Source organism: Rhagoletis pomonella, unplaced genomic scaffold (genome assembly GCF_013731165.1).
Source record: "Rhagoletis pomonella isolate Grant_MI unplaced genomic scaffold, Rhpom_1.0 Rhpom_scaffold_00020, whole genome shotgun sequence".
Lineage (NCBI taxonomy): Eukaryota > Metazoa > Arthropoda > Insecta > Diptera > Tephritidae > Rhagoletis > Rhagoletis pomonella.
The window spans coordinates 596479-609880 of record NW_023458574.1 but is presented as its reverse complement, the minus strand read 5'-3'; the positions used below and the strand labels follow the sequence as shown (position 1 = coordinate 609880).

General features: G+C 41.7%; 1 protein-coding gene across 4 annotated transcripts in view; it reads left to right on the top strand.

Annotated features, from left to right (window-relative positions):
* The window catches only part of LOC118749572, a 220739-nt gene that overhangs the window by 55683 nt on the left and 151654 nt on the right, over window positions 1-13402 (top strand). For 3 of the 4 annotated variants that reach the window (XM_036484376.1, XM_036484375.1, XM_036484374.1), the window contains exon 2: window positions 11160-11231. In XM_036484376.1, the coding sequence (XP_036340269.1) occupies window positions 11172-11231 (60 nt within the window). In that variant the 5' untranslated portion in view covers window positions 11160-11171. Of the gene's footprint in view, window positions 1-11140; window positions 11232-13402 lie in introns of those variants that run through there. The other variant, XM_036484377.1, reaches the window with a different exon arrangement.

The window sequence follows — 13402 nt, the reverse complement described above, 5'->3', positions numbered from 1 at the left end:
TCCCGGACGCCATGATCGACCAATCGTCAGAATAAGAGACAATCGAGACTCCCTCTGGTGGTTGAGGGAGCTTTGAAATGTAAAAGTTAAACAGTAATGGGGAAAGGCCACCACCTTGCGGAACCCCTGTTTTATTTTCCTCGGTTTGCTCGATTTGTCTCTAAAAGTTACTGACGAGTGACGACCACTCAGATAACACAGCCACACAAAAAAAAATTTGTGTTCTGACCCAAAGGTCTCACTATGTGTACTCTATGTTTTTGGGGTCGCTGAATCCGAATCCGAGGTCCATTTAACCCCATCAGTTCAGGGTTTTGATATAACCCCAGAAAACCAATATGGCGGACACCTTTTGGAAAAATTCATCGGATTCGCTTGAAACTCGTTACTCGGGGGTTTTCGGGGTCGCTAATTACGAATATGATATTATTTTTTCAAAATTCAAAATGGCGGATCCAATATGGCGGACACTTTTTGTAAAATTCGTCGGATTCGCTTGAAAACACAGCCACACGAAAAAAAATTTGTGTTCTGACCCAAAGGTCTCACTATGTGTACTTTATGTTTTTGGGGTCGCTGAATCCGATTCCGAGGTCCATTTAACCCCACCAGTTCAGGGTTTTGATATAACCCCAGAAAACCAATATGGCGGACACCTTTTGGAAAAACTCATCGGATTCGCTTGAAACTCGTTACTCGGGGGTTTTCGGGGTCGCTAATTACGAATATGATATTATTTTTTCGAAATTCAAAATGGCGGATCCAATCCCAAAACTCCCAAACTCCGGACTCCCAAAACCCCTGATTAACGATTTTCAAGCGAATCCGATGAATTTTACAAAAATGTGTCCGCCATATTGGATCCGCCATTTTGAATTTTGAAAAAATAATGTCATATTCGTAATTAGCGACCCCGAAAACCCCCGAGTAACGAGTTTCAAGCGAATCCGATGAATTTTTCCAAAAGGTGTCCTCCATATTGGTTTTCTGGGGTTATATCAAAACCCTGAACTGATGGGGTTAAATGGACCTCGGATTCGGATTCAGCGACCCCAAAAACATAACGTACACATAGTGAAACCTTTGGGTCAGAACACAAATTTTTTTTTGTGTGGCTGTGTAATTCGCCGACCACCGTTTGAGTTCCTGTGGGAGAGAGGAGGCCTCTGTGTATTCTGTAGCTTTGAATGGCTGACAGTGTCGAACGCCTTAGACAGGTCCAGCGCTACTAGAATGGTTCTCTCACAGGGGCGCTTTCGGTTTAGGCCACAAGTTATCGGGGCATTTATGGCGTTAAGTGCTGTTGTTGTGCTGTGCACTTTACGGAACCCATGCTGATGCTTCGCTGGGGTCAGGTGGTTTGTAAAATACGGAAGTAGCAAGGCCTCTAGTGTCTTCGCTACCGGGGAAATTAGGGTTATCGGATGATAAGACTCTCCTTTGTTGGCTGGTTTCACCGGTTTGAGCAGTGGGACCACTCTCCCGTCTTCCAGATGTTTGGAATGACGATAGTGGCCATTGGCAAGTTGTGGATCTCCGTTAGGTATGCTACTCCCGCTTCTCGTTAGCCGGACGTCTATAATGTCGACTTTGGCCTCAGCTTTTGAGCAGTGTTTATATTCCAAGCTACATGGTCGACGGGACATGGCATCAGCATTTCCGTGGGCACTTCCCTTTCCGTGCTCAATGGCGAAGTCATAACTTTTCAGCCTCTCAATCCACTGAGCTAGCTGTCCTTCTTGATTCTTAAGCTGTAGAAGCCACTTCAGCGCTGCATGATCCGTTCGAACTCGGACACGTTGCCCATAGAGGTACTTGTGGAAATGTTTGACGCACTCCACCAACGTTAGTAGTTCTCCGAGTTACGCAGTAGTTCCTCTAGTTTTCCAATAGGCCGGCTATAGTAGGCAACTACCTTCTCCTGCCCATCAATTACCTGTGACAATACGCCTTCTAAGGCATAATCCCTAGCATCCGTATCCAAAATAAACTTTGCACCTGGAACCCGATACGCTAACATAGGCGCAGTACATAGCCGTTCCTTCAGGGCTTGGAAAGCCTCCTGCTCTTCGTTCCACTCGAAGGCTATATTTCCTAGTGAGCTCATGAAGGCTATTAGCAGCGCTGGCGAAATTGTGAACAAATCGGCGGTAGTAGGTGCATAGCCCAAGTAACCTTCTTAGTTCGTGCAGGTTCCTAGGTCTTGGCCAATCCCTTATTACTTCTATATTTTCATTTGCAGCGCAGATTTTCTCCTTTGTCATCTTGTGTCCTGAGTAGTTCACCTCCTTCTTGAACAGTGAGCACTTTTTAGGAGTTAGCTTCAGACCAACGCCAGCTATCATCTGGAAAACTTCTTCCAATTTATTTAGGTGTTCCTCAAAGCTTTGACCCAATGCGACCAATACCTGCTCTTAAGGTCGAGTTTTGAGAACCATTTCGTGGCAGTTAACGAGTCCAGAGTATCATCGATCTTGGGAAGTGGATAGCTGTTCTTCTTCGTCACATCGTTTAGTTTCCGATAGTCTACGCAGAATCGCATTTGACCATCTTTCTTCTTCACAAGTACTACCGACGAACTCCATGGACTTGCTGTTGGTTCAAACACACCACTCTCGCTTATTTCTTTTATAGTCTGGCTTACAGCGTCACTTTTGGCAAGTGGAACACTTCGAGGTGCTTGACGGATCGGCCTTGCATCACCAGTAGCAATGCGATGATTCACAACGTTAGTCCTGCCTGGTTTGTTTCTGTCCTTGTCGAATATGTTGTATTATTTGCGGAGAATTTCCTTAGCCTTGTGCTGGTATTTTCTTTCCAACCCTTGCGTCCATGCAATGTCTTCCGCAATGCCATTCTCGCCAATGGAATCGCTTTCAGGTAACTTCCCGCAGTGGAAGATGGCCTTTACCTCATGACATAGCCCCAATACAGTTTCTCTTGATTTTTTGATTGGCGATTTGAATTCATTAAGTTCTCGAACTGGAACTGGTCTTTTTCCGTCTTAGCCAGGGTTTTACCAATAAGTACGTCTGGTGTAGAATTCTTTGCTGCTTCGACAACCTACAACTTGCTTGTCCCACAATCTCCATCAATCTTCGCCCAAACAACTACTTTTGACTTCGGTGGAATATGTTCGCTTTCCCCTAGGATCACTCGCTTGCTGCTGTACGGGTCATTATAACCAAAGCAAAGTGGCACTTCCATGTTGTTATACGTCATTATCCTGTTCTTCATGCCGATCTGTATACCTTGATCAAATAAGAAGTCTACTCCAATGATGACTTCATCCACAATCTCCGCGACTATGAACTTGTGTAACACCGTCACATTACCCCCTTGCGACTTTGCATGTTACTTCTCCTACAACTTGGGTGTCCTCACCAGTTGCTGTCCTCAACCTTGCTCCAGGTAATGGCCCAACCGCTTTAGTGACCAAATCAGATCGAATGATGGAATGTAATGCGCCCGTATCCACAGTTAGAACTCGCTCATGTCTGTCCACATATATCCAATTGCGGGAGCCAGCGCGCGCCCATTCCTGCTGACTCGTTTTAGTTTAACGACTGATTGGAGTTGGGTTCGTCTTCTTCAGCCCTGCGTTTGCGGACCTGTTGGCACCCCATCTTAAACGACGTGCAAAATAGCCAGGTTTTCCGCAACTAAACATTTTCTAGCCCCATTCTTTCTCTCGGTTGCATTTTCCCTGCCATCGACTGTGTGGTCGAGTGTCAGGTGTCACGCCAGGTGTCTCCACTTCTACTCGATGTGCTTTGTAGGATGGTCTACCCAGAAGTGTCGTTTCATATATCTGAGCATATGAGTCAGTTTCAGCAAATGTTGGCTTTGGTTTGGCATACATCTCTCGCTTGGTATACATGTCCCGCATTCCCTGATGAACCTTTGGATTTTCACCTTTTCGAGGTGCTCACCAGATGCCTCTCCAACTGCCAAGTAAGCCAACCTCTTTATCTCTGAGGCGAATTCCTGTTGGCTTTTTGGTAACGATTCTCCAGCTCCATCTGGTAGATTTTCTTCCTGTGCTCGCCGCCATAACGTCTTTCCACGGCCCCCATCAATGCATCGTAATTGCTCCTTTCACAGTCAGGAATGTGCAAAGTTTCTGCTGCAGGCCCTTATAATGCAATGAGTAATGCAGCGAATTTATCCTCCATGCTCACATTGTTTGCTGTAGCCGTCTTCTCGAACTGGAGCTTAAAGACCTGGAAAGGAACAGTGCCGTCAAAGGATGGAGTCTTTACCTTGAGAGCTTTCGTCGAAATCGCGATTTTTATTCTGTCTCTCTTTGATTTCCGCATTATCTTTAACTAAATCCTGCCGAAGCTGTGTGATCTGTGCTTCCAGCTGGGACTACATGCGTGTTTCCTGTACTTGCAGCTGTGGTTCAGCAGCTAACAACGTGTTAATGTCCATAACTGTTGATGAATTAGGAACCTTTTGCTGTTCTTCAACCTCATCTGGTAAGGTCTGCTGCACATCCTTCGACCAACAAGCAGCCTCATCCTTCTGTTCGTCCTTCGTGGATGTCGCGTCGTCCTCACGATGGAAGTCGTATTTGTTCCCTTTCATAGCCTCTCGCAGCCGTGATAGTAACTCCACTTTTCTTCCGGAGGTTGATAAATTTCGCTTTTCCAACTCCTGTTTGAGTTCCTCGATCTTTAGCTCTTGACTTTTTGCCATTTTCAGGACACTTTACAATACTTGTTTATGCAATATCTACAATTAACAATACTTGTCAAGGCAATTAAAACACTTTACAAAACTTGCTAACACAATTGATCTCTGTTTTACAACTTACCTTGTAGCTTGCTGATTCGCAGCAGTCTTATATGCCTGCACTCACACTAATGGCACCTCTAGAACGTTCTGCCGTCTATCACACATTCTCTTTCTCTCGCTGTTCGCAGTATTCATCCACTTGACATGTCTCGATGTCGAATACTCTACGACATTCCTCGAACATTCAGCCATTTTCTTGTTGTTCGCTCCGCGTTGCCACGGTATTCGCCACTATTTTATTTTTTATGGCGCAGTGTAGCACGCCGGGCATTTGCTAGTAACGAACAAACGCAATTTATTTTTATATGGGGAGAAAGCCGCAACACATCCGGCAAAAACATTCTAAAAAATCAACGGTAATTTTTAGTCACTTGAAACTTGAATTTGAATGGGCTATAAAACTGTATACCATGGTGTAATAATAACACCATAAAGGAATGGAAAGTATTGGGAGATTACACTGGTAGCGATCACAAATACATCTCTTTTATAATAGACTCCAAAAACGATGGTTTACGAAAGGAGATGCAATGTAGCACTCGCAAATGGAATGTCTCGAAATTAAATAGTGAAGCACTACTATCTGAAATAAATGCACATGGCTCAGAAGAATCCTCTCACAATAACGCAATGGAAATAGTAGAGACTACAATGAAAATGATCTCCAGAGCCTGTACCAAAACGATGCCGACAATTGGAAGCAATCGACACAAAACACCTGAATATTGGTGGACGGAAAACATAGCTCAACTAAGACGAACGTGCCTCCACCTGAGGCGTACTTACACCAGCGCCAGGCGTAGAAGCGCTGCAATCGAAGAGGCACAACTATACCAAGCTGCTAGAAAAGAACTCAAACGAGCAATCGAGGCCAGCAAGAACAGAAAGTGGAAAGAACTGCGTGAGGATATAAACAGAAATCCCTGGGGTCTCGGATACAAGGTTGTAATGAAAAAACTTGGGGCCATGGCAAAACCACCAGAGCTTAGCGCTCAAAAAATGGACTACATAGTAAGCGAACTCTTTCCCACGCATGAGGCATTAACCAAAGAAATGGAGCCTATCATCGCTCCTCAAGAAATACCACCATTTTCCGCAGAAGAGCTCAAGTCCGCCACTAATAGAGTAAAGTCCAAGAAAGCCCCAGGCCCAGACGGCATTCCAGCAGAAGTCCTAAAAATAGCGTATCGACCCCTCTGTATGCTGGACACAGCTGGAAAACTCTTAGAAAGGCTGCTAAAACCTAGAATAGAAGCGGCTATCGCTAGCGGTGGCGGACTTTCCTCAAGACAGTACGGATTCAGGCCCGGTAGATCAACAATTGGAGCTATAAAACACGTAACAACAACAGTAGAAGCCGCAAACCAACACAAAAAGCTAGTCCTGCTTGCAACCTTAGACGTTCGCAACGCCTTCAACACCGCAAAATGGGAAAATATGATACACGCACTAGAAGAAGTCTACAACATACCCACGTACCTTAGACTCATGGTCAGAAGCTACCTAGAAGGCCGGGAGTTACTGTACCATACCACCGATGGACCCCGGCAAATGACGATCACGTCGGGCGCAGCACAAGCCTCCATTCTTGGGCCAGACCTATGGAACGTCAGCTACGACCGAATATTAAACCTCGAGATGCCAGATGACACATATTTAGTAGGCTACGCTGATGACATTGCCGCAGTGATCACCGCAAGAGACACCGAAGACGCCCGTCTCAAATTAAACCAGACTATGATAAGAACACAGGCATGGCTCGACTCACACGGTCTTAAACTTGCAGCAGAGAAAACCGAGGTAATACTCCTAACCAAGAAGCGTATTCCCTTAGAAGTGAGCATGAAACTGACCGGCATTACATTAAAGACGCAAAGAGTAATAAAGTACTTAGGCGTAAGGCTAGACCCCAGGCTAACGTATTGGGCACAAATGCAGCATGCAGCCGCAAAAGCAGCAAAGGTAACGGCTTACCTAAGCAGATTAATGGCCAATATTGGTGGACCGACCCAAAGTAAAAGAAAACTTCTAATGTCCACAACCTTGAATATTTTGCTATACGGAGCGGAGATCTGGGCTGACACCCTACAGAAAAAAAAACCGTTGCAAGACACTTTCTAGAGCTCATCGCACAGCAGCTTTAAGAGTAGCCCCTGCGTACCGTACAGCGGCGAGGCAATACTAGTTATAAGCGGAACGGTTCCCATTGACCTGCTAGCAGCCGAACGCAAGAAAATGTGCGAGTTTAAGGCGCAAACGAATCCAAGTGCCAACGAAAGGGAAAGAGTAAGAGACGAGACACTAAGACTATGGCAAGATAGGTTTCAAAACGCGGCAGATGTCCATCTAGGCTAATAAAAGACCTAAAACTGTAGACCCAAAGAGAACATGGCGAAATAAACTATTACGTCACACAAATGCTGTCTGGGCATGGTTACTTTCGCCAATACCTGTATAGAATGGGAAAAGCCGAAGAGCCGTCATGCATATACAGCGACGCAGAAGAAGACGATGCCGAGCACACTTTTTTCAGATGCAAAAGATGGGAAACCGAGCGCAATAATCTGCAAGACCTTGTAGGACCAATTAATCCAGATAACGTCATCCAAGCCATGCTACATAGCGAAACTAACTGGAAGAACATAGCTAAATATGCAGAATACTTACTTAGAGTCAAGAAGCGGGACCTGGACGCAGGTGCACCGAGGGAACTTTAGTTAATGAGAAATATGGAACGCCACCCTGAAGCAATGCGATTAGTGGTCCCAGGGTGGGCGACGGTTCCAATTCGGGGGGAGTGTTTTAGTCTCCGGACATACCATTGTTGTGACGACAGCTTTGATGATGCAATAGGCATTTTCGACCCCCTGTAATAATAACAAGGTGTTGTCAGTAACTTAACCTCACTTTTTCGGCAGGTCTATTCCGGTCACGCATTTTAAAGTAGTAGAAAAAGTACTAATTATTTACTACTTTTAATCCGTTCGTGCATACTATTTCAAATTAAATGTAGAAAAATGTTTAATTACAGGCTTATAAGCTTGAATATATGTTTGTATCGTAAGCTCCACACAGGTTGCACATATATTGTAACTTTTAAAAAAGTACAGGCCGTAAAATAAGGCAATGTCCTATAAAACTGTAAATGATTTTTTAAATAGATTAGTAATAATAATTATAGATTGGCGCTTACACATATGTTAGTGTTTGGCCGAGCTTCTCCTCCGACTTGCGGCGTGCGCCTTGATGTTGTCACACAAAGCGGAGGGACCTACAGTTTTACGCCGACTCCGAACGGCGATTGCATTTTTATGAGAAGCTGTTTTTCATAGCAGTAATACACTCGGATGTTTGCCATTGCCTGCCGAGGGACGACCGCTGTTAAGAAAAAACCTTTTTTCTATATTATTTGCTATGTTGCTTTGACCAGGGCTTGAACCCAGCTGCTGCGGAGTGGAGCGCGCACTGCTTACCACTACGCCACAGCGGCTGACATATAGATTAAAACACATAAATATCGATTATATAAGCGAAGTCGTAATTTAACCATGCTGCCGCTCTATTCTAGTGTATCAGTAGTCCATTTGGCTCGATATTATGGCAGTGCAGCAAAAGATATTTAATATAAAAAAATCGCCTTTCCATACGATTTTTGTGTACGTCTTTTTCCATTGATAACTACGATATCTTTTATATTTTATATTTTGAGGACAAAAATTATACAAATCCAGCAATTTTAAATATTAATATCGTTCTGAAAACACCATGTTCTTTAAAAATCACGATAAAATTAAATACTAAAATGGAGTATTTTAAATACAATTTCCCAACTAATAGCATTATAAAAAATTAAGATCGGCAGCACTGAAAATAAGCATGCCGATCTTGTCAAAATTACAACAAACACGTCGCTACTGACAACACCTTGTTATTATTTCACCAATTTTTTTTGTAGTTTTCTACAAACTTAATCTAGGGTTTATATAGGTTTTGTTAGGGAATTAACTACACTCTAAAAAGTGCATGTAAAACTACTACTGAAAAGTGTTTATTTTTCAACCAGAACCTGTTCAAGTATACGCACAAGATGTTCAAGATTTCATTTTGAACATGAGTTGTTTAAAATATACACATGAAATGTTTAAAATTACAAACATTTTGAAAGTAAAAATATATTTGTTACAAATAATAAATGCTAAGTAACAGGGGCGCACGCCGGAATATATTTTTGGGGGGAAAGGGTTTATACTTCTAAATATATATCATCAGCAAATACTGAAAATTCGCTCTTTAAAATACATTTATGAAAGTTTTATTTACAGTATGAAATAAATATATAAACTTTTTAAAGTATCATCAATTGCATTTTATTTACATAAAATTTACAAAGAACTCAGACATTTTTAACCGGCTTCAAAAAAGGGGAGGTTATCAATTCTTCGGAGTATTTTTATTTCTATTATTTATTCCACCGCATAACTTTGCACCGCGTGAACCGATTCCAATAATTATTTGTTTTACCGGAAAGATGATACCTCGTCTCGTAATTTGGTTTAGATCCGATCATTAAATCATGAAAAAATTAACGGTTAAAGATGCACTCAACTTTCAAAAGTAATACAAAATTTTACAAAAGAATTTTAATATAAATAATTTAAATAACTTCATGAAATTTTTACACTTTTTTATTTATTTTCGTCGATTTCTGGTTTCTCATTTTTTAATAATTCGAAGAACGAAAATTTAACTGAACTTGTATTTTTATCATGTAGCTCATTTTGGTGGAACGAATTCGAAATTAGCAAATTAAATCTTCGAATGCTTATTAAGTACATATGAGTGGTAAACTTTTTTTAGGCTGTAAAGTGTAAAAAGCAACAGTAAGTGAGTATGCATTGCATATTTTTAGGACAATGTTTTCATTCGCAGTTAAACTTTAAAGAGCTCTCAAGAAAAAAAGAAAAATTCTTACAAAATGACGCACAAGAAATGGAAAAGAAATTTTTTTCTTTCAAAATTTCTTATATCATAATAAATTTAGCCCCAAAACCCACCCCTTGTGTAAGTAAACAGACATTGTTTAATTTTGCACACACTAGGAGAGGAAACTGGTTACCTCTCTTTATATGCGTAAATTTAAACGAAAATTTTTTAGAGGAAATTTTAAACATTTGATGTGTAAACTATGAAAATGTGAACATTAAATGTTTAAAACTCAAAAAAGAAATTTGAAATTTGTTCTACGCCACACATATGATAAGTAAAAGTAATCAAGCAGTGTTTAAATTTGCATTCATTAAGAGAGGAAACTGGTTACCTATCTTAATATGCGCAAATTTAAACAAAAATTTTTTAGAGTGTATATTTGAATTGAAAATTCTTAAAAATTAATAAATAAACCTAAGAAGCAAACACAATCACTTAGAATGGGGTGCTAGAGATAAGCCCGATACTGTATATGTATAACTATCGTTTGGCGGCTGCTGTTGCTGAGTGGTTAGAGTTGCGTACTACCACACCGCGGGACCCGATTTCGGTCCCTGGTACGCGCAACACCTAAACTTTTTTTCTAACAGCGGTCGCTCCTCGGCAGGCAATGGCAAACATCCGAGTGTATTTCTGCCTTGAAAAAGCTTCCCATTAAAACCATTCGCCGTTCGTAGGCGAAAAATTGTAGGTCCTTCCATTTGTGCTATAACATTAGTACGCAAGCCACAAATTGGTGAAGAACCACGGCCAAACACTTAGTAGAAGTGTAGGCGCCAAAATATTATTATATTATAAAATATCGATTGGCTTCACCATGCTTGGTCTAGGTGGATTTTTTATCTTGGTTGAAAATGCAGTTAAAAAAATACATTCCACGTATTGAAGCATTTTTTATCAGGACGTGAACCTGCTTTGAACCGGATTAATAGTTTTTCTTTACTAATGAACTGAACGATTACTCGAATCGAAATTTTCCACAAATGTTTGATCCAAACCGAGATTCGAACCAATTTTTATTAAGGTTTAATGTTCGTTTCGATAAATTTTTTAATAGACAATTTTCCCTAATGTTTTTATTTTTTCTCTTGTTAAATACGGTAATACTATGTTTGTTTACTTATAATATGACACTCGTCTCCTCAATCTTAACTGGATATTGTAAATTGAATCCAGAGGTATAAAAACGGTTGGAGCTGACCAATTTTTTCATCGGTTCACGTCCGTTATTTTCATACATCCCAAATGGTTTTTTTAATCTTGAGAGCAACATTTGCAATTGCAATTCGATACTGATTTATTCGACACCACTGAAAGCGAAGTGTTTATATGTTTATTGTCTCAGTTACAATTAACCAATTTCATTTGAGTAGTTTAGAATAAAAATGGCTCAAAATAACAAAGGAAATAAGAACAAACAAGCTAAACAGCAAGGTGGTAAAAAGGTAAAATACGATTATTATATATTTATGTCTTATACGTATATTTATGTCTTATGTGTACATTCAAACTTTTCACATTAGATTTTAAGCAGTAAGATACCTTACACAGTATTCTTGCCCAACGCGAGCTTGGTGAAGGTATAAAATAAAAACTTGGATTGCATATTTTTCAGGGTTCGGAAATTCTCATGTGTGATTAGTCCTTTTCATTCATTTATGAGATTTATCCTATCGAAAATATTTACAATAATATTTTTCAGGGTTCGGAAATTCTCATGTGTGATTATTCCTTTTCATTCATTTATGAGATTTATCCTATCGAAAATATTTACAATAATTTTTGCATTCTTTTATCCCGAATGAAAAATGCAAACACATTTATTATAAGCGATCAACAAAAACTATCCGCTGTCTTTCATTCGCGAACGAAGAAAAGCAAAGAAATGTCTTCTCACTCTTTTGCCGATTTGGGCCGCTCATAAATGGGAAAAACGATGAAGTAATCCATTCGCGATCACTCATAACAGTTTATCGCGATAATCTTATCGCCGAAAATTTTCAACGACGTTGTACGGGAGATGTTTTTCGCGTTTGTTTTGGTTATGCTATTTGTTATACAGCATACATAGATAGATAGATTAAGTAGAGGTATGCACTGCGACCAAGGGATCTATTGTGCCCTCGACTGTTAAAAGTACCTCATCTAATCCCAGAGAACCCAGAACGGGGTGTCTCCCGTCTTCTCGCAACTACCTCGCATTCGCGAAGCAGATGCAGCGGGCTCTCCTCACGCACATCGCAGAACCGACATAGGTCGCTAGACCAGATCCCCAACTTGTGCAGGTGACCTCTCAGTCTGCAGTGACCATAAAAGAGGTGCTCCAAGTCGACTTGGTGCAAAGCACTATTTTGAATTTCCTATCAAAGTTAACTAGTTTGGGCCTATCGTATCTGGGGAGCAGAGCTAATGAAATTTGGGAGCCTAGCTTGTTTCTGTTCCTCGATGGTAGGATTTTACCTCTACCAAAGCCTTCTCTTGCGAAGTTTAATAGAGTTCGCTTAGCTGCCTGTTCTATGGTAAGTTCCAGCCGCTCGAGTTCGAGAATCACCTCCAGCGCCGCCGTCGGGCATGTGCGCATTGCCCCGTGCACGCCAGACGTTGAAGCTTAGTGATTGTCTCACCGTTGCAAGGGTGGTTCTCAATACCTACGCTACTGCCCCATAAGTAACTATTGGTCTAATTATCAGACTTCCCTGCCAGACGTTTGCATACCATTAGTGCCCTCGTGGCTTTGGAAGTGATCGCGTCGACATGCGCCTTCCACAGAAGTCTGGAATCTAGTATTAATCCAGGTAATTGACTTCGGTGGCGACGTTGGCGGCGACCCCATTCAAAGTGATGTTCCTCATACCTGGGAGTGTTCTTCTTCTAGAAAAGGGGACGATAACGTTTTTGGAGGGGTTGATGCTCAGGCCCATACTCAAGCACCAGCCTCTTGCTAGGTTTAGTCCCCTTTGAACTATATCACATAGAGTGATCACGAACTTCCCTCTGGCAATAATCACAATGTTACCCGCATAGCCTTGACAGCGGATGCAATTTTCAGTGAAAGTCCGTAGAAGTTCGCCCACAACTAAGCTCCACAGAAGAGGGGATAAAACTCTTCCCTGTTGGCAACCTCTTGTAGTTTGTAGCTGTACCACGCCGTCCCCGATGTCGGTTTCAGCTATCCTTGTGTTGAGTAACCTGACTATCCACCTGCGGATTGTTGCCTGCATATTACGGGTTTCAAGCGCTCGGTCGACACTACCGTGAGAGGTGTTGTCAAACGCCCCCTCAATGTCGATGAGGGCACAGAGTACTGTCTCCCCACACTCAAGAGCACCTTGTATTTCCGTGGACAGGGCGTATAGTTAATGTGACCAACCGTACTTCTTTCGGAAGTACAGTACTTCTTTTTTCGCTCTTGTACTTCGTACTTCGAAGTACAGTCAAATGTTTCTTTGCGATATTTTGTACTTCAGGAGGGAGATTCTGTAACTAGTCAGCGACAATTTCCGGATCGCTGGGATATAAATGTGATTGCGTCAAAAAGTACGGTAGCGATTCGAAAATTGTCGCTAACTGGTTACAGAATCTCCTCCCAGGTCCGTCACATGGCCTGGACGATAAA